Here is a 20,511-nt window from a genome sequence, read left to right on the forward strand (position 1 = left end):
GTGGGGGGGTGAACTGCGGCGGCAGTACAAGCAAGTGTGTGCATTAAAAGAGATGACGGTTGTAGTTCAGCGCTGGACGTACACGTCACGGATCATCAGAACAACAAGGGCAATACAATATAACACGTCTTCATTTATATAGCGCTTTCACAACAGCTGCAACAAAGCGCTTCACATAATAGTCAACACAAAGCAAAATAATAAACAACAGGAACATAAAATAGTGAACGTCGGGTGGCGCCGTTTGGCGAACTTCCTCCCACGAAATGCTCTTAAGGCAACGTTTTGCTTAACTTGAAAACGTATACGTTCGCAACCCCAAAATGGGTCCCGAGTGCTTGGCACCTCAGTCGCAACCTACGCACAGAAAACAAACAAGTCAACGGTTGGCGGTTAGCGTCGAGAGGCTGGCAAAGCTTCACAAGGTTTAACGCCGGCTGCCGGGGCCCGACCCAAAACGGAGAATGGCGAGAAAAAAAATGCACTTCTATTGTGGCGAATTTGCAACGTGACACTTGGGAGAGCGGATGCATTCACCTTGCTCCAGTGACATTTAAAATAAGCCGCAGCCATTTTCTTTTATTTATTTTTCTTCTTCACCCCCACCGCCAATCCCCTACCGTCTCCCTTTCAGCTCCATGTGCGTCGCCATAATTTGAAGCTGTCACAAACAAATCCTCAGCGCGGAACCTTGACAAATGTCAGGTCCCGTCAAAAGAGGACGACGTGCTTCTGGAGAGAGGGCGAGGTGGGTAGGGGCTGGGGGGGACCTTGGAAACTTTTTGTCAACAAAACGGGGACTCGTGAATATTTATGAGCGTCCGCCATTCACTTCCTCGAGACGTCAGACTGGGCTGTTGATCTGACGGAGTCGCCCGACTCCAAATATTCCAAGTATGGCTTAGCTCCAATTTACACCGTGTATATGTTACATCGCTTGGCAGGGACTTGAACGCTTTTGGTTTTCATTTTGTGGCGTTTTACGTCATTCATTTTATCGTTTTAAGACTATATGCTGCGTGTAGATGTAGTACTTGTCTCGCCGTCTCCTTGCGCTGCCATCATCTAATCTCTGCTGTTACAGCTGCACATTATGTCACTGTGTCCAGCAGGCCAGACTTTTTTTCCAGACAAGGGGGGAAGATAGTGTGGTAAGTGGTGCTGGTTTGGAAGGGGGTGGGGGGGTGTCTCTTTTCTCTCTTTCCTTTTCTTGCATGGGCAAAGGATCAGAGGCTTTAATATGGCTGCCAGGGAGGCAACAGCCATTTAATAACAATGCAATCGTTGCTCACAGCAGTCGTCCGGTGTCGCTCAATACGCCCCGCCGTGTGCAGATGGTACATTGTCTGCGCTAACCCAAAATACCCCCCCCCTCCAGTCACCCCGCCTTCTCTCTCTCTCCTTTTGAGATTTGTCATCAATATTTAACCCTTCTTCCCAACAGAATCAACAAGCAATAACACTGCGGTATTGGTTAAGAGAGGGGTGATCTTTTTTTGGGGCTCCCGCAGGGTTGAGGACATCTGGAGGAGGCGTTTCCATGTACAAAACAAAGAGTTAAGAGCGCAATTGTCACCCAAGCAAGGACGTAACAGGGTTTCATTAGCATGCAACAAAAAAAAGGCGAGGTGAGAGGGGGGGGGGGGTTGGAGGGCGGCGCTCATTCCATTCAAATCAACACAGTTAATGTCGCCATAAGCAGTCACCTTGCCAAGTTACCCTCAAAACTCATTCGTAGGCAATTATGCAGCATTTTGATTAAAACGACCGCTACGACGGCCATTTTCTAACGGCGGGCGTTCATTACGCGGCAAGCAGGGAAGGCCTTAATAGAGCGCCGGCCGTAAACATCGCTCATCATCAGCGAGCCTGCCATCGGATCTCCCCTTTGCGGGGACGGCGGAGGACGGGGCGTCTTCATTTTCTTTGTGTGTTTACTCGATAATGGACTTTGCCCAAAAGAGTTGCGAGCGGCGGATGAAGCCGACGCACCTGACGGAGCGCTGATTAACGACCAAATTACAAAACAAGTCCGGGTCACCTTCCTTAACTCTGTGATGGATGGTCCATACGCGGCCATTTCGATGGCTTTGGCGAAATAACGGCGGCTCGCCACCTGTGAGACGCTGCCTTCTCGCTTTTAAAAGACCAATCAATGCTTCCATAAATCAGAAAACGCTACCATTCGCAGTCATAACGCCGTAGCGGGCGATGCTTTACGGCCTGGCTGACGTAAGCGACCGTGATCCGGCGTCCGCGAGGCCTCCGTTAGCGCTTGCATCGCTTTGTCGCCGCCGTCACGGGTAGTTTGCGAGGCTGCAAATGAGGCTCGCCATCTGTCCCACCTCGATGGGAGTTTTGCGCAGCTCCGGTATGGCTGACTTCCCCCGAATGCCGTGCAAATGTTTGGAGATGTTACATAAGCGGTGAGAGCTTCACTCGGGTCAACGGGGGGGGCTTAAGCAAAGCGTAGCGCTATCCGCGTGACGGTATGGCTAAAAGTTTGAACTCATTCACTGCCATTCCCGAATTTATTCAGGAATTGAAAATATGACACGGAGCGCCATTCCCGAATTTGTTCGGGTTTTGTTTTTTCTTGTGGAAGGACCTACCTTTTGTCAAAGAGGACCAACTTCTACTTCTGTGATAGCTGCCTCGCACGAGTTGATGCGAAATCCAGCACCGGCGTAAAACCGTCTAGTTGCTCTCCTGGCTAGTGAGTCGCTCGCATCAAAAGTCGAGGGGTCCGTTCGGCTCCTTCATGATGGGGGTCCTGCCGCCTCAATTAAGTTGAGCTGAAAAACGACAGAACATTTTTTAGTTAGCTCAACATTGGAAGCGAAATGAACATGTACATTTTTGAACTATTCTTCCAACAACTTCAGTTTTCATGCCATTATCGCACAAATATTTTGGGGCCCTCGCTTGCGCAAAATAAAACGCACGGCAAACCGAACCACTTGTTGGAAACGAGGCTAGCGCCGGTCTTGGCTTCCAGGCGTATTCATTAACTGGACTGATCTGCAGATACAAAACTGCTGAGCGGCACATTGCGGGAGACAAAGTAGCAAGCAGCGCGGCCATGCCGCCCGTTACCATGGCGGCCCTTCACCCCCATTTGGCTGCCTGCGCTCAGCAATTTTCCTCTTCTACGTTGGCCTTGTGTTTTGTTTATGTGCATATGAAACAGGAAAATTCTCTCCAAATAAAACTCACCGCTGAATGGCGAACAATAGACGAAGAAAAAAATCATTAACAAAGCCAGAGGAATGATGGGCAAATAAGGATGACCCACAATCGATAAATCCACTTAGCGGTCCTGTAAACACTTGGGGGGGGGGGGGGGTGCTGTTGAGTTCTTGTCTCCAGAATGAAAACCAAGGGCAACACAGAGGTGGCCATCGCAAATCACATTACCGGGACACCAAATTAACCTGTCCTCTCAAAACATTTGGCCGAGGCGCCATACCCGTATAACCTTGAAAGCGCATTCATCTTGCGAGGGGAAGCCATGTACCCCCCCGCCCCCCACATTGAGGTAATTATTCAATATGATCCTTGGCCGCCAAACGCGACACCTTGTAATTTCATTTCACTTACCTCTATTTAGCGGCACAATGAGGGGTCCCAAAAGACCACTTCCTCCTTAAGATCATAAAGGCCTATTGTGCTCGCCTTTGAGAAACCCCCTCGGTGGATTACGCCAATTAATATGCATTCAATGAAACGACGATGAATTAACGTCGCCGCCCGCCCTGACGACACGACGGGGGAGGGATGCTCTGAGTTTGACATAAAGGCATGACCTAGTAAAGGTACCGTAGAGGTAAGCGCAGCTGCTCGCCAACCACATGAGGTTCAGTGCCGCTTACTTGCGCTGAGGAGGAAAAAAAGGGGGGGGCATCGGTTCAGCAGCCTTATGTAAGACGTATCGCTGGATCTTCTCCCTTTTGAATAGAGCTGAGCGCTCACTGTCACCGTGATAAGGATATTCGTAGCTCCAATTATCCTTCCACTGAAACATCACACGATGGACTCAGCTGTCAGTAGAGTTGGGGGAAAGTGGTGACTGGGGGCGGGGGGGTAGATAACAGCAAGAAAGTCCAATAACTACCTTTCACGCAGACAGTTTCTCCAGTTGTACGCTGGGGGAAAACAAAGATGCCAAACACCCCGAGAGACCAGACAAATGACATGAAACGTGTTACCTACAGCAACGTTGCCAGCGTCCGCCCAATTTGCGGTGCTTTCACCAAAAGAAATAAACCCTGCAAAGTCAGGCTCTTTATCAAAATAAAGTTTACAATATGAAAAGACTTAAACGAGAGACGTCCTCGCACTTGTCAGTCTAAAACGTCCTCGCACTTGTAAGTCTGACAGGTATGCGACCGAAGGGAAAGCTGCCACCATAAATCCCAGCTAATGGTGGCCAGCGAGGGAACTTTTTAAAGCGGAACTTAGAGAAACCGCCGTTATTCACCCGTGGGCTAGGGGGGGGCGGAGGAGGCGGCGGCGGAGAGGATTTCGTTGGAGGGTTTGACTGATGGTAATAAATATTGCACGGCGGCGACAGGGGTCCCCTCTTGGAGAGCCGCTCAATTGCCATGAGTGATAGGTCGCTGCTGGGCAACACACGGTGGAGGACGGCAGAGTGCACATTCCTCACGCGGGGGAGTCGATTCTAGAAGCGAGACAGTAGACATTTTTAATGCAAAGGATAAGAGGGGAAAACAGGAAGCAGGACACTCGTTTAACTTCTGTAGGATTAAAAGCCCACTTTAATGGACTTTGTGGAAGGCTCCACCATTTTAACTTCTTTGACAACAACGGCCTTGATGGAGGACACTTGTGCATTTGACCGTTGGGGAGAAAGATGACGAATAGGAGGAAGGAAATAACTATTCTGGGGATGATAGTACAAGACTGCAAAACTGCAGCAATCAAGGCTTAGTGCACGAGCTTGTTGAAGAAAATGCTAAAAAAATGATAACAGAGCAAGTCACAAAGAACTGGAGGCCCTCCCGCACCACCCAGGGAGAGGTCATGGCAAGGGCATCTGACAAAAAAACAGGTCGGGGTCATTTCCATGTGACAGATGCTACAATTTAGCTGCTAGCTTGTCTGCTCTTTTGGTCATTGGGAGCCACTTTGATTGCATTTGGAGGTGCTCGACGCCAATTTGCCCCCCCACGCAACTTATACTAATACACATTTGTCCTATTATTTTGATGCATTTATAAAAGTCTTTATAAGATTCCCGGTCACAGTTGCATACCTTTTAACGTCGACTTGCATCTTTTTCTGTGACTTAATGAGCTGATCGGCTGCACCTTTGACCTATGGTACTTCAAGTACCGGACAAAAAAATCCGACAAATGAGTACTAACGGGAATATGGAATATCAACAACATTTTATACTTGTCGGCTTGTTTGGGGACTTGTGCACAAAGCTCGGACGATGAATTCCAGCGCGGGGGCCGGGGGTCGAGTCGGTAGTGGCGGTGGTGCCTCTGGGAGGGTGGCTGGTTGCAGAAAAGTGCACGGCGTCGTTCGCCGCACGTTTTAACGACCACAACTCAGAGTGCGACCTTTCAGGGGCCATCCTTCTGACTACGTTTGTAACTTCGCAATGCAAATATGTTGGCTATTTTCGCTGAGACGGGAGGACGGTTGGCGTCAAGTTACCCCTTGCCCCCGAACGGTGCTCATGGAACAAGGTGGCGGCCATTAACGAAGGGGGGAGGAGCGCTGTCAGTCTGACCGACCCGTCTCTTCCCTTAGCGTTTACGGTGGCCGCACATGGCCGATCGAGCGAATCGCGAACTCAATTAAATCACCGACATTCGCTTAATTTACCTTTCAGAACTGTGAAAAGGGGGGAGCAAGTTGACTTTTTTTAGATGCACGTCGCAATCGTTGTCTCCGTCGTCGTCTTGGTGGTCAACGGCTGGGGTAGCATCATCCCTATCCGTAATTCAAGATTCCACTTTATTAATCCTTCAGGGTGGAAAAACAAACACAAAATCCTCTCCTTTTTCTTTTTCTTGCTTATCCGATCGCCTAAAAGATGCAGTTGGAAACACACCACCTCCTTGTTGATTAAAAGCCGAGTCCAACCAAGTCCGGTTTATTTTCTCCCCTCCGCCTCTTTTTTGCTCACTCTGTGCAACTCTCGTGTAAGTGCGTGTGTGTTTTCTTCTCTTTTTTATCAAGGCGGGGTCTTGGCACGTTCAAGCCAATGACATCCACCAAGGACCCCCCACCCCCCCCGTCTTTTTTTTTACTCATATGGTCAAAGCATCACAGACTCAAGCAGATTTGACACTTATCCTTTTCTGTCAGTTAATGATGCTCATGGCGTTTGTTGCAAATAAGGATGTGCTTTGTGAATACCACAGCAATCCATCATTTTGGATTGATGGATTGAGTAACTCAAGTGTGGTGTCATTTTTGATACACGCGTCTGAATGCTGTTTTCTGATGTGCAGATTTAGGCGGGGATGACATACATTTTGTTACCTATCATCCTATCCATCCATTTGAGCAACATGTAGTGTGCACGGCAGCGCTCTCGAGAGAAACAACATCTATTACCCTGCTAATGAATTATCGACGCCATGTTTCCTTCATTTTTGGTGGATTTAGTCGCTCCTGCCAACTACCTTGATCGATCGGAATACTAAGGGGTCAATTATTCACATTTTTATCATGCTCAGTCGCAGCTCTGTTGCAGTTGTTCCTAAAGTGTTTCACACTTTGGCATCGCGTCAAATAAATAGGAATCCTAATCATCCTAGTCCCTGTAAAATGAAAGTAAATATGTCTTGTAAATTCCATACATCGCAGTTAAGAGTTTAACAACAATCAATGAAGGATTCAAGAAAATTACCAAGTTGCGTACGTGCGACATGCATTCTCAACCACCTGTGCTGTAGCAGTAAAATATTTCATCACTTTAATTTTTTGTTGTTGATGATCACGTGTTGCATACGAGTTGTGTCAATATTTTGATTGGCTGTTGAATTGACGAAATAGCGGCCATTTTAACAGCTTGGGCCACATTCAAGTATCCCTGAGTGAAAAGGAGCCTTTCCAATGACAATAAACCGTTTTCGAAGCGACAAGCCGCACGTGAAATCCAAGACGCTTGCCATGTTTTTATGACTCAAGAGTGCTTTAATGGAAAACGCGCTTTATTATGGCGGCGACGCCCAATTTGTCGTCCCCAGGTGAGCGCTTGTTGTTTATTTTCATTGCCTTATCTTTTACCTGTGACACGTTGTCGTTCACGAGAAGAGTTGAAGAAATATGCCCGTTAAGGCCCTTCATGAATCATCGCTGATGTGAAAATGCGAGCGGCAAATAGACCGCCGTTAACCCCTCCTTCAATTTACCTGATGCTGGATATAGCAAAGCAGCCCCACAGAGGTTTTTTTTGTTTACATTCTCAGTTCTGTTTTGTCTTTTAGTCTGTACAAAAAGCACTCTGGCAACGTGTAAGGGTCACCATGTTGTGAGAAATTTTCCTTGGAGCCATAGTGCTGCCGGGCAGGAGCCAACAGACAGCAGAAATTGGGTCGAAGTATGGCGAGATTGGGGCCGGCGGCGTGCTAGGGACACTCGGTAGCAAACACGCACACAAAAAAAAGGACGAGTTGAAAAATGGACACCACCTTTTCAGCCCGTGTATGGAAAAATCATTACAGCGTGAGAGGGTACGCCAAGCCCGGGCTTGCTGACTTGTTATTGCGCCATTAATAACTTTTTTTTTGCGCTGGAGCAGACATCAACAGGCTCACTTGAGGGAGGCGGGAGGGCGAAATTAAAACCATGCGTGTTACTTTTTCATCACGTTCTCATTCGTGAGAACGTGATGAAACAATCCAACATTTATTGGATGTTTAACCTCCAAAATGACACCGGAAAGTGACGTACGCCACCTAAAACAGTGGCATAGGTGACAATCGGGTCTTGAACTTCTCTTTTAATTAAGTATCGGCCATTTTATGGCTTTAATTCTCCTTCTGTATTTGGAAAAAAACATTTTTTTTAGTCAACCTCCCTTGCCACATCTTTTTGACAGACTATTTTTTAATCTCATTTCTCTCCGTTCCACACGGAGGGGAATTGACAGCGACATGAGACGGTTGAAACTGTCAGGCTTTCTCCCGTTGTAGTGGAGATTGTGCTGACGCATCATTTTTTTTTTAAGTAAAAAAAAAAAGTAGCAACTCAAGTGTTTCACAGAGCGGAAACAGACAGAAAAGCAGGAGGAGGGACGGGGATGCTCACCAGAATACAATCGGGAAATTGTAAGAGGAAGTGCAGTGTTTCGTATGAAAAAAAAAACATTCCCAGCAATCTTCGGGAACTGTGCGGGGGACACCCTGAACCGCTTGCCAGCCAATCACAAGGCACATCAAGACAAACAACTTCACAATCACACCCCTGGGACAATTTCGAGTGTACGATCAGCCTTCCTTGCGTATTTTTGGAATGTGGGAGGAAACCAGAATACCCAGAGAAAACCCGTGCATAACATGCAAGGTCCACACGATGGAGGTCGGAGTTCAAATTGAGATGTACCTTTATTCGTTTCGCAGTGGAGGAATTTACATTTCACAGCAGCAAAATTATGAAAGGGAAAGGAAAGAAAGAAGTAGAAAAACAAAATTTGCGCTAACCACCGCACCGATGATGTCATGACGGTCACCGTGGAAACCACGCACGCCGTAGGAAGTAAGCCAACGTGAGATGGACATAAGAGGGGCGGCTTTCGTTTCCGGGTGGGAGAGGTGGCGCAAAAGTGTTAATCTGTGAAATGGGATGAATTTCAATTGGCTGGCAAATGGGATTAAAATGGCGCTGGCTGCACTCGGAAAAGTGGACTGAAAGGAACGGATACGCATGTTTTGCTATTAAAAGAACCCCCCCCCCCCCCCTTACCACTGTACGTGTCAACCAGTGGGAGTTTAGGGGAGGTTCAAGTGTCAGATCGAGAGAGAAAAAGGCGATGCAGGACGCCAGATGGACACAATGTAAACATTGCGCATGACCTTTGCCCACAATTATAAGAGAGATAGAAAAGCCACATCATCTAAAAAAATTAAAGCAAATAAATAAAGACGTTTTGGGTCATTTTGCTGTAAGAAGAGTAAACAATGCAAAGCGTTATACCCACTGGCACTGGAGGTGCAGCATGGCCATGGCAACAACCCCCATTTCCTGGTCATATCTTGAATGAAAAGAGAAGCATAACAGTGCCGACTTGATTACGGCGGTAAAGATCGGGCAATAAAAATAAAAAAAGTCAATTAGCGTGTCCGTCATGTGCTGCGTCGACACTCCGGAATGGGAACAGAAGCTGTCCTCTGCCCAAGGATCAGTGGCGGACCGTCAAGGCCTGCAATGCCTTCTCTACCGGCTTAAAAATATCTGAATTACGGACTGATGTTAATTATATTTTGTCCATTGAGAAAGGTTATTTCCTGGCTAGTGGTACTCTCTATTGGACTTTTTCAACCAAGATTGATTAAGACATAGCACTACTGAAGGCCTAGCGATGAAATCCACTGCCCGCCACTGTTAAGGATGATAGTCAAAAAGTACAGGAGGTGTACCTTTGACAATCACTGCCGTTTAATCCCTGCTCCACAAATGAAAAGTAGTCTGTAATTATACCCCTAAACCAGAGCCCCCCGCCCCTTACCTCAGGGGAGCCACCATCAAACACCGGAATGAGGAATCTCAATCACACTGATGTAATTACGCATTGTGTAGCCTCATGTGTTATGTAGCTTTTAGATGCTAAGTTGCTAATCAACGCGGCGGATTCCCTCGCTGGATGCAATCGCTAAATTAGCCTCGGAGTGTCCCGCCCAGGCCACAAGTTAGGCTCTTGCACGCGCGATATCAAAATCATGTGACTTTATGATGATAATATGATAGTGTGCCTCGTTGTTTTCCCTCCACCAGGCTTATGGCACACTTGGTGTCTTACCACCATCCCTTTGGCAAATGGGCATATGGCGCTAACAAATCGCCACGGAAAAAAAAATCCTTCCAAGCTTTGGCTGGGTTTCTTGCCCCCCCCCCCTCCCCGTGCTAATGGAAAGTGTCACATAACACATTTGCATGACGTGTGATGAAATGCCGCTGCAATGAGAAATTTTGTTTGTTTGATTTACAGAGGACGTCCTAGCGCACGGCGGGGTAAAGCGGCGACACCAAGAATTGTCAGAAATCAGGGTGTCACTGTGTGCACCCCCCTACCCCAATATGTGCCCCCGCTCACTTGTGCAATGCATTACATGTGCATTTTAACTTGAAACGACAGGACTTTAGACTCAATGCTAATGACGCTCAAGTCAATGGTGTAAATTGATTTTTTTTTTTGGTGGTGGGGGGGGGGGGGGGGGGGGGGGGGGAGAGCGACCGCCACCTTCTCATTCCCTCAGTCAGTTTTTCCACACTACTCTGCTGCAACAACTTTCCACAAAATGCATCCCGCATAATCATCCTAGAATTTGACTTGGGAATTTGCACTCTGGCTCCCTGTGGGTCATGCCTTATTGTTCAAATAAAGTTTTTGTAAGTAAAAAATTCCTTTTTTTTTGGGGGGGGGGGGGTTGTTTTTTTCCATCGAAACGTTTTTTAAGGGGGGTTTAGTACTGTAAGAGTGATGGAGCGCTGAGAAATCATTAGCGACGTCGCCACCTCGCCAGGGCCGCGCTCGTGCCAGGCGTCTGTTTTGTGACGGAGATTAATGTTGCGTCAGTAACATTCTTTGTATGACACGGCTCGCCAGCAATCTCGCGACATTGAAAACCGATGGCGGGGGAAGTGAATAAAATAAATAAATAGGAGCCTGGCGTTTTGAGGGGGGCGGGGGGTTGCAATGCTAAATTGACTTGACGTGCGTGGCGTCCCGCTGTTTTCCGCCAGTCAAACGCTCGCTTGCTGTCGGTGGCGTCATGAAAGCTACTGGTGGGCGGGAGGTGGCTCGAGTATGCGGTTGTACGCGCCCAACAAGGCAGGGCTTTTATTTTTCCCAACAAGGCTTTGCTCGGGGGCACGACACATTTCTGAGGGGCTTTTGGATCTCCTGGCCTGATAATTCCTTTCATTATTCAACGCTTTGCTGGCAGATGTAGTGAGGCCACAAAAAGGGGGTGACAGAGGGGGGGGGGGGGGGGGGTTCTTGGGGAAGTGTAAAACGTCTGGGGTAAACGTAGCAGCGTTACCCCAAAAATAAGATGAAATCAATGTCAATTTCCATTTAAAAAAATAGCGAATTTGTTTTCTCCCTGCGCTTATTTTCCTTTGTTCATGAATAATAAAACGTCTCCTTCCACTGAAGTGGAGATGAAGCGATCTCTCGTCGCCTTTCATGTGAATCCTCAAAACGCAAACGGCGCACCTGTATGGGAGCAATGAGGGGGTGCGGGGGGGGGGTCGTGCATACAGACGAATGCGCACCTGTGCGAATAAACACACCCAAAGCATCACACGAGGGCAGGAAGTTGATTTTCGATGACCTTTGACCTGTGAAGAATGGCGACAGACCTGACCATCGCAATATAAGGTATAACTCCATTTTGAAGGGCATTGTAACCTACACAAAATGTTGTTTTTTCCTGCAGGATAGTCAGAGCGACGATATATCCCCAATTTACTGTTGACGCTCAATACTAAAAATGATAATAATAATAAATGTCAATTCTAAGCACCTTTCAAAACTCTCAAGGACGCTTTACAGCCACAGGATAAGAACATAAAAGAAAATATATTAATAAAAAAGGACTTTCAGTCGAGTCTTCAAATTTTTTTGTCTCATATTCTACCAAATGACATCACGCATCCATCATGTGACCTTTCTGTTCTCCTATTTTGTATATTTCAACCATAACGAAGTAAAGATCCCACCCGTCACGCGATTTTATCTTCTGAAATTTTCCTCCTTTTCTTTGAATTGATTTCTCCTCCGCAGTCATTGGCGGATGAACCAGTTTGTGATCCGACAACCCCCGCCCACCCTCTACCCTCTCCCCCAACCGCCTTCAACACCATCTGAATTAATAAGTGTTCCGGGTACGTATCGATTCCTTAAATCGATATCTTGTTTGTGTTGCGGCGCGCTGGCATGATGAGGTTGAAATGGAAACGGCACAGAGAAAAGCAAAGGCTCCTTTTTCAGTCACTTTTGATTTAAAGGACGCTATTTTGATCGACGGGAGCAAAACAAAATGGCACCGGTTCTTTACAAGCTTATTACACTTTACTATGTCGTAGCCAACAAAATGGTTGTTTTAGTCAACATTTAAATACATATATATATATATATATATATATATATATATATATATATATATATATATATATATATATATATATATATATATATATATATATCTACACTGTATATATACATGTACATATATATATATTACCGTATTTTTCGGTGTATAAGGCACACCCAAAAGCCTTAATTTTCTTCAAAAGATGACCCTTATACTCCGGTGTACCTTAAACATGGAAAATCGGATACACGGTATTATGGACTTCGAAGTACCTCTTCATCGAGTCAGCGTGAGCGCGGTGGGGTGAACATTGCAGATGTCAAACCACTGCCGATCCACTTCCTTGTGGGGCATCAGGCCATTCCGCGGTAGGTTGGGCTGGCGGCGGCGCTGACGCCCGCTCACCACCTGCCAGAAGCGCTGGCCCTTAAAGAGGAAAATGGTGTCGTGTGCGTACGAGAAATAGGCAACGTCGATATTCCCGCCCGGGTGGTCGCCGCCGGATACCGGCGGGAACGCCTTTCGGATGGCTTTCGGAAAACCCCGCGCCACCTTGTTGGATTCCACGCTAAAGGCGTATACCTGTCAGAAGACCAAATATAAGTTGCCGATCATTTTAACGTTTTTTTAAATGGATGACATCCTTACAAGGGTGTTTTTGAAGAAGTAAATGCACGAGTCCCTTCGGTCGTACACGGCCGTATCGATGGGACCGGAGATCCCCGGGAAACCTTTGGAGATCTTTCTGGGGTAGCGGCGGCCCTCTGGGTCCTGTATGAAGACCCTGTCGTTGTTGCCGTCGTATTTCCAGAACTGAGTACCTGTCACAACAGAAGGTTCGGGACCCATAAAGCATCGCACCCTTGAGAATTGCGCAAAAGTGGGATTCTACCTTTGAAAAAGTAGACGTCGTCTCGCTTCAGGGACCAAACATGCACATAGGCGTCCACTCCATCCGCGGGGAGCCCGCGCCAGCCAATCCGAAGCGGCACCGGGTCGCCATAGCGCGTCCGGTTGTTACGATTCTCGTACAGCCAGTACCAACCCTCCCTCATAAAGTAAGTGTTGAAACGGACCACCACTCGGCCGTAGGGGCCCCTCTCCCGTCTGATCCAGTCAAAAACGGTGCTGAAGCTGCCCTTGCAGGCGCCTGCGGAGCGAGAACCAAACGCGGGTCGGTCGAGGGCTTCAGTCGAGGGCCCGTTCGGAACCTGGACGGCGGGTGATGCTCACCATAGAGGTTCTGGATGGCTTTCCTGTCCATCCAGCCCATTTCAAAAGCCGCTTCCTGGGGCAGGTAACTGGGCTGCATGATGGAGCCGGCTCGGTAGATGTGGGGCAGGCCTAAAACATGACCAATCTCGTGAACCGCCACCTACATAAATAAATAAATACATAAACAAATATATACATTTAAAAAAAAACAAGGATAAATAAATGTAATTAATTAATTAATCATCATGATCCAGGGTTCCTTCACCGCTCACCTTAAGGAGGCTAATTCCACTGCCAGTATTCGGTGCGGTAAAATGTTCATCGTCGTCAAAATGGATGTCGCCCAGAAACCAGGCGTGAGCAAACTCTTGACCGCTGCCGTCAAATCTCTGATTGCAACCAAGATGTCTTCCTAGACGCCATGTAATTGAATCGCATGAGTAAACGTGGGTGTCAAAGTTGTTAAATGGCGGTTGCGGCAATTCTCCGAGACACCAATTTTGGTCCCAGTTGAAGTCTACCAAACGCAAAATTGTTCAGACAATCCGAAAACTCAAACGGGAACTTCTAGTTTGCCATTGTAGAATAGTTTTTGATGTGAAAATTGTCAACTGCCTTGAAAAAACATAAACATGGCCCACCTGTTCCGAAGCCCAGCCTGACGTCGATGTCCTCCAGCGGTGACCTGTTGTCCTCCACGAACTGCAGCGGCGACACTTCGCTCCACATGCGGAAGGCTAACCTGAAGATGTACCTCTGCTCCTCTACGGAAAGCTGATTGCTGTAGCCTTCGCCGATCAGACGCCACCTCAAGACGTTCTTGCTGAAGGCCGCGTGGCCCGTTTCGCTTAGGTCCCTCTTTTGCCGCCTGCGTTTGGTCGCCAGGGCGGCCAGATGCCGTTTCCTACGTGTCACCCGGGCAGCGTTGGTATCTGAGAGAGCACTTACCGTGCCGTTAACATCCAACGAGTTCGTTTTGGAGTCATTAACGACACGAAGGTGGTCGTCACTTGTTGTGAAGTTGCTGTCAGTCTCATTCAAAATATCAAAAGCGGTGCTGTTTTCAACATCCGAGGTCAAACTCTCCTCAAGTTCACGTCCAGAACTGAACTCTTCCACAGGGTCTTCTGGTTCCTGCTCTGTTTCCTTGTCGGGGACGCCACACCTGGGCTTGTTCATGGCCTCCCTGGTGGCGTCGTCGAAAGCGCCGGTCACCGGAAGGCCAAACAGCCTCTGGAAGTCTTTAAGCGCCTCAGTCAGCGCTCGGTTTTCTGGAGGACGATCTCGAAAATGGGGCACCGAGTTCCCCTCCTGGATGCTCGCTTGGAGGTCATCAAGGAAGTCGTAATTGGTGTTCAGATCCTCGTCGCTGTCTCGCGTCTCCTCCCACCTCACTGGTTTCAGGAAGCCGTATCTGGACAGGAAAAGCTGATCCAGATGCATCATTGTTATGTGGTTCCCACTCCACTCCCACGAATTTGTATTTCATTGCGATGAAATGTAAATTTACCTCTGCCGTGTACTTGTCCGTGATGGTCTGAGCTTGCTGGCCGTTGAACATCTGCAAATCCGAGTGATCGCGATGATGGAAAAGCTTCTCGCCGCTGCTGGTCCATAGAAGCAAAGAAGTGATCAGCTGGATGGAAGTCAGCATCGTGGTGGCGGTTCAGGTCGGGTTGTCCGCTGAAGAGAAAAAAATGTTGGCTGGGTAGGTTTTATAGGACCAACCGGCACACCGGTTCCATCCAACCGGATGCGAGGTGGGGCTTTCCATGGGGTGATGTGTGAATAGCAAACAGTTCAACTTGTTAGCGACAAACAGCGAGGATGTACCGTGCTGTATAACGCTTCGCTGGTTTCAAATGGACTTCGAAGAACACCCACTTTGAAGGGTGAAGCAAAATGAAATCTGAAGACCCCACAGTGAACAAAAAAATGGCATCTACAGTCCATTCATAGACAAAAAAAAAAACAGTCCGCTGACCAAATATTGCAAAAATGTGGCAATTTTAGAGGTCCCCCCAAAAATTCCTCCCATGTGTTTGAAATCATGAGCAATTGTGAGGATGCACAAAAATTCTCCACTCAACTTTATTTACACAAAACTTAAATATCCATCAATGTATACAAAGTTCTGCACGTGGAGCTACTATCATATATACAATAATAAAGCCATAAATCCACATGCAAATTCAATATGACACAATGCATGAAAATCAATGAGGAACCTATGCTGTGCAACGCACAGGTGGTCAGCCATCTTGGTTTCATGATGAACTTCTGCTTTTTTTGTCCATACCAGAACAAAGTCCTCCTCAACTAGTCAATATGGTCATTTTAACTTTAGCGCGTTGCTCATGGCCTCCGCCAGATCCTGCGGCGTGGGCTTCTCGGCAGTACAGCTGACGCTCAGACCCTGACACAATATGGCGTCCCGCGTGGTGGGCCCGATGGCGGCGAACTGCACACAATATTTCGCTTTGCTCTTTTTTTTTTTTACCGATTTTGCGATTTCAATTGTGAATGTTTGTCGAACATTTCAGATTTTACCTTTATTTGCGTTAGCCGCTCACCAGCCAGACAGCGCAAGGCCTGTACACAGAAGTTGACCCCCGACGGGCTGAAGAAGGCCACACTAGCTGGGGGGCCCTAAGGGAAGTTTGTGTGTTTTATTTATATTATATAATATCTTGTATATCTCACAACATATCAAGGGTAATGTTTGACCTGTGCAGCAGCAAAATAGTCTGTAAGATTCTTGACCAGGTCAGGATGCACGGCTGTTTGATAGACAGTCAACGTCTCGAGGGGGACGCCTTGTGGACAGATCAGGAAGTGATCATCACAGGATCAATAACAACAAACTAATCAATTGGATTAAATTAGTGTTAAATCTATTTCCATTACGTCCAATACAAAATAAGTACAATATAGAAAATCCACTCTCGTTCAATGACTGTTTATGGTATTTTCTCTTGATGCATCCTTCTTAACCATTTGCTTTAAATATAGATCTACTTCATTAAAAGGACATGTTACCATTTTCCCGCAAAGCCACAGGCAGAACTTCTCTTTTGATGGAGCCACAAGGGAAGAAAAGAGGGAGGATACCGGTGTCCTCTCCTATAATCAACAAGGAAGTATGCTAATTTGCATTACTTCCAATCAATGAATAACCATTTTTGTTCTTCCATTATCAAAATAGACCGAAAATACGCCCTCGTACGTTCAATGATGACACGCGACAGGACGTTGGCCGTCCCCGTGTCCTCACCGAGTGGGTTCAAGCCAAGACGTTGTACTGCATGCAAGACAAAAACAAATAAATAAAGAAATTATGCATTTTGGCCATCATTTTCTATTAAAGTCAGGAACAGTGAATCACTTCCTGCCACGTAGAACAACCAGGTGGTTTGTTTACATAGATGAGGAAAAAGCATATAGGCCGTAAAAGAACGACAAAAGGTGGGACACACTTCAGGAAGGCACCTCACCTGCTCAGAAACAATAAAAGGACATTGCAACAAGTTGTCACCTGTGCTAACGGCACCTCGCGTGTTCATGTCGGTGGCAGGTGAGTTTACCTAAGGCAGCCGTCGCTTTCCCCACCACGTAAACGCACTTTGCATTCCACTTGTCTTTCGCCACACGCTGCCATTCTGTTGAAAAAGACACAAAGGCCCCGTTTTGTTACACTGGTGTGACAGTTGTTATTGTTTTTAACATTTGAAACAACAGGGTGGTTGTCCAGATCAACTTTTCCATCTGGTTTCACCTTCTCTTCTGTCCTCAAGGCACATCTTCACTGCTTCCACCGCTCTTGGGCTTGTAAATATAAGGCCGCCATATTTTTCTGTTTGGAAAAGCTTTGGGGAAGATATGAATTGTATTTCATGTAAGATTACATTTAAAACCAAATTAAACAAAAATATCTGGTCACCTTTTCTGATAGGGTGTTGAGTGAAACAAACTTAAACGATAGCACAGGCAAAAGGGTTGCCTGCAGGCCGACCTTTGTCATTTCCTGTGGTATCACAAAAAGGGACAAGCATTAAAATATGAGAAAATAATGTTGTTTTTGTTGTTTTCCTGCATCTACCTGGTTGTAAGGATCAGACCCAAGGTCTCCATCACTTGGCTCTTTCAGAAGCAGCACGTTCATCTTGACAAAAACTGCAGAATTTATAGATCATAAATCATTGAGAATATACTGGACATTTGTGGGAACATGAACTGAGCTATCTTAAAAAATTGAGTCAAATGAAAATGCAGGGCGTGAATGCACACAAACCCAAACTACACCCCAACTGTCAGGTTGCAGATAACAACAAAGCTTGGGTGCATGGGTTTGGATGCATATTATTCAATCAAGCCACAAAATCCAACGAGGAGAAGCCACTTACTGACACTACCCGCAACGCACCATAGCGTTTGCGTTGCACCACGGTCCCGTCGATCACATTATTATTAATAAAACAAGCAATTATATTACGAGTCTGAACGTACAGCTGAGCGCCAGGAGACCAATCATTTACAGGGGGGTCGTCTTATTTTACTGTCGACTAACGTATTGCTGCGAGGCATGACTTGCATGTTGCATCTAACCGGTACTTTCAAAATAGCAGGAATAAAATTCTCTACGAGTCAAGAAGAAATACGTGACTTCACATTGCAGCTAAAGAGCAGCATGAATAATTGTCACCCCTTCTTGATTGGTTTATTCCAAGTCGCCATTGACCCTGACCGAGCTACGGCGAGTCCATATGGCCAAACCAAGATTGAAACAAAATGGCGTGCTAGTAAACAAGTATTGCACATTTTGTAAAGTGAAAGGTATGCAACAGAAGAGGTGGCAATATATTGATGCATGCTTAAATCTTATAAATTAGGGTGTCATAGCTACATTATTTCGTCGAGTGACATTGTGGTGTCCACTTGCACATTACGAGTATAATGCAAACCCCCTTCGTTCACAATTGGTTTATTACATTGGACGACCATTGGGGCTCTCCGTCACGCCCATCCCCGCTGAGTCTACGCACACGCTCGGCGCATGTTTGCAGCATGGCTTCGTCAGCAAAGAAGAGGGCGATGGGTCTTGAGAAGAATCCCCCGGAAAGCGATGAAAGCTCGGACAACAGTCTGGGGGATGAAAGCGATTCCTCCGGCGAGGGCAGCGATGCGTCCGAGGAGGAGGAGATTAACGAGGCGGGGATGACATTTTAGAGTTATCTGAATGAGTGCGAGGTTGCTAAGGCTAACACAGATGTATGATAACTATGCACAACTAGCCTTGTGCAGCACTATCCTTATATTTGACCAGGTTGTGCAATTATTAAGTGCATGAAATTACTGTAATCAGATTTGTTTGCTATTTAGGAGGTGACTGTAGACTTCGAAGGGCACGCCGTTACGCACAACGACTTCAATGGCATCAAGAAGCTCTTACAGCAGGTTGGTTGCATTGAAACGAAAGGAAGAAAACAAAACAAAGCGTCTTCATGTGTCGGCTTGCTGCGATCCAGCTGTTTCTGAAGGCTCATGTCAACACGTCAGAGATGACCGACATCATTATCCAGCAGAACCACGTGGGAAGTGTCATCAAAGTAAGTCCATATTTACTGTATTAATAAAATCGTTGTCATTTATTCACGCTCCGCTTTTGAACTAATCTCAAGCAATGCATTATTTTTTCTTTTCAAGCAAGCAGAGGTGCCCGAGGACAGCGACGATGACGACCCAGATGAAGTGTTTGGTTTCATCACCATGGTGAACCTCACCGAACGAAAGGCAAGATTATCCATCGTCCTCTGTCAACCTCGCCGTCAGGCTTCTGTGACGTTTACCTTAATCGTTCGCAGGGCGTGCAGTGTGTGGAGCAAGTCAAAGAACTGATCCTGGACCAGTGCGAAAAGTGCTCCGGCCACATCGCCGCCGAACAAATGGAGCGGATACTCGGCGACACCGCCAAGCCCGTGGGCCTCCTGCTGAGCGAGCGCTTTGTCAATGTGCCGCCGCAGATCGCCCTGCCGCTGCACAAGCAGCTACAGTGAGTTACTGCACCTTCTCCGGATTATGTTATGTGTGATGGGGATTACGTGGGGCACAATGAGTGACAATCTTGGGAGAAAGAACTACAAATTAAAATCAGAATCAGTCAAAACATGATGGTGATTTTGACAGGGAGGAAATCTCCGAAGCGGAACGCACAAACAAGCCCAGTGGGAAGTACCACTACTGCCTGATGATAAGCAAGACCTGCAAGGAGGCCGGCAAGGGCGTTCCCGCATCCAAGGACGAATACACCTTCATCAACGCTGAAGAGGAGTTCTTCTATGAGGTACGGAAAATGCATTTCTTGCTGCTTTTAATCCATTTACCTTGGTTGCCCTTTGAAAAATTGGCCTGTATTATGAAAGTAGCCAAATATAAGTTTCAAAAATGCAATTACAATTATTTAAAAATATATATAAATATTTTTGTATGCTACCATCTCAGTTGCTAACGTTTACCTCTGTCAAACTTGATGGACGTGTTCAAATTTCTTTTTTGGCAGCACGCCGTCTCCACGTTCCACTTTTCCGTGCAAGAGGATACCGACTCGTGCCTGAGCGGCCGCTGGTCCTTCGACGACGTTCCCATGAAGCCGTTCCGCACCGTCATGCTAATCCCGATGCAACGGATCCCCGCCATCATGGACAAACTTAAAGAATATCTCAGCGTGTGACGACTGGTTGCATCGTAGTGATAAATGGAGGGGGGGGGGGGGGTCTGAATTCCCCACATCCCTCCCAAAAAACTATATTATTGCAAATAATTATGAGGATTTGAGAGAATGTACTAGATTCAGATACATTTTCTATTCTACATTTATGAAACTAAATTCTGGCAATGATGAGGATAAATCAAGTGGACTGCAATTAAATTTCTTACATCAATCTGTTCAAAATCCTTTTTTTCAGTTTTCCAATGATAAACTATACATCTTAAAATGCAC

At 46.7% G+C, this 20,511-nt stretch overlaps 4 protein-coding genes across 10 annotated transcripts in view; 1 reads left to right on the top strand and 3 right to left on the bottom strand.

The window, feature by feature from the left end:
* LOC148887648 (C-terminal-binding protein 2) overlaps nucleotides 1–6,167 on the bottom strand; it is a 31,122-nt gene extending 24,955 nt beyond the window's left edge. For 5 of the 6 annotated variants that reach the window (XM_089016006.1, XM_089016008.1, XM_089016011.1 and 2 more), the window contains exons 1-2: nucleotides 5,857–6,167; nucleotides 2,613–2,795 (exon numbers count right to left, since the gene is read on the bottom strand). The gene's annotated coding sequence lies outside the window, so the exon portion shown is untranslated. Of the gene's footprint in view, nucleotides 1–2,612; nucleotides 2,796–5,275; nucleotides 5,616–5,856 lie in introns of those variants that run through there. The other variant, XM_089016007.1, reaches the window with a different exon arrangement.
* Nucleotides 6,168–8,569: 2,402 nt separating this feature from the next.
* Nucleotides 8,570–16,163, bottom strand: mmp21 (matrix metallopeptidase 21). Of its 2 annotated transcripts, XM_089015983.1 has the most exons (9): nucleotides 16,065–16,163; nucleotides 15,025–15,197; nucleotides 14,156–14,942; nucleotides 13,787–13,926; nucleotides 13,533–13,674; nucleotides 13,192–13,449; nucleotides 12,948–13,120; nucleotides 12,572–12,881; nucleotides 8,570–9,235 (listed from the first exon to the last, which is right to left on the bottom strand). In XM_089015983.1, exons 2-8 carry the CDS (start codon nucleotides 15,166–15,168, stop codon nucleotides 12,576–12,578), a joined length of 1,950 nt encoding a protein of 649 aa, XP_088872109.1. In that variant the 5' UTR covers nucleotides 15,169–15,197; nucleotides 16,065–16,163; the 3' UTR covers nucleotides 8,570–9,235; nucleotides 12,572–12,575. The 2 variants fall into 2 exon arrangements, with proteins under 2 accessions (XP_088872109.1, XP_088872108.1); XM_089015982.1 differs by lacking the exon at nucleotides 8,570–9,235 and having other exon boundaries at nucleotides 12,462–12,881.
* On the bottom strand, nucleotides 15,569–18,063 carry uros (uroporphyrinogen III synthase). Its single transcript, XM_089015984.1, has 10 exons — nucleotides 17,918–18,063; nucleotides 17,614–17,687; nucleotides 17,455–17,538; nucleotides 17,290–17,380; nucleotides 17,099–17,173; nucleotides 16,741–16,815; nucleotides 16,554–16,637; nucleotides 16,242–16,330; nucleotides 16,065–16,163; nucleotides 15,569–15,975 (listed from the first exon to the last, which is right to left on the bottom strand). Exons 2-10 carry the CDS (start codon nucleotides 17,674–17,676, stop codon nucleotides 15,847–15,849), a joined length of 789 nt encoding a protein of 262 aa, XP_088872110.1. The 5' UTR covers nucleotides 17,677–17,687; nucleotides 17,918–18,063; the 3' UTR covers nucleotides 15,569–15,846.
* A 292-nt stretch (nucleotides 18,064–18,355) lies between these two features.
* bccip (BRCA2 and CDKN1A interacting protein) lies at nucleotides 18,356–20,452 on the top strand. Its single transcript, XM_089015666.1, has 7 exons — nucleotides 18,356–18,722; nucleotides 18,894–18,968; nucleotides 19,040–19,120; nucleotides 19,218–19,304; nucleotides 19,376–19,563; nucleotides 19,698–19,854; nucleotides 20,071–20,452. Exons 1-7 carry the CDS (start codon nucleotides 18,468–18,470, stop codon nucleotides 20,239–20,241), a joined length of 1,014 nt encoding a protein of 337 aa, XP_088871792.1. The 5' UTR covers nucleotides 18,356–18,467; the 3' UTR covers nucleotides 20,242–20,452.
* Nucleotides 20,453–20,511: the final 59 nt, after the last annotated feature.

The sequence above is a fragment of the Hippocampus bargibanti genome, linkage group LG15 (assembly GCF_051943395.1).
Source record: "Hippocampus bargibanti isolate YZ-2025 linkage group LG15, ASM5194339v1, whole genome shotgun sequence".
Taxonomy (NCBI): domain Eukaryota; kingdom Metazoa; phylum Chordata; class Actinopteri; order Syngnathiformes; family Syngnathidae; genus Hippocampus; species Hippocampus bargibanti.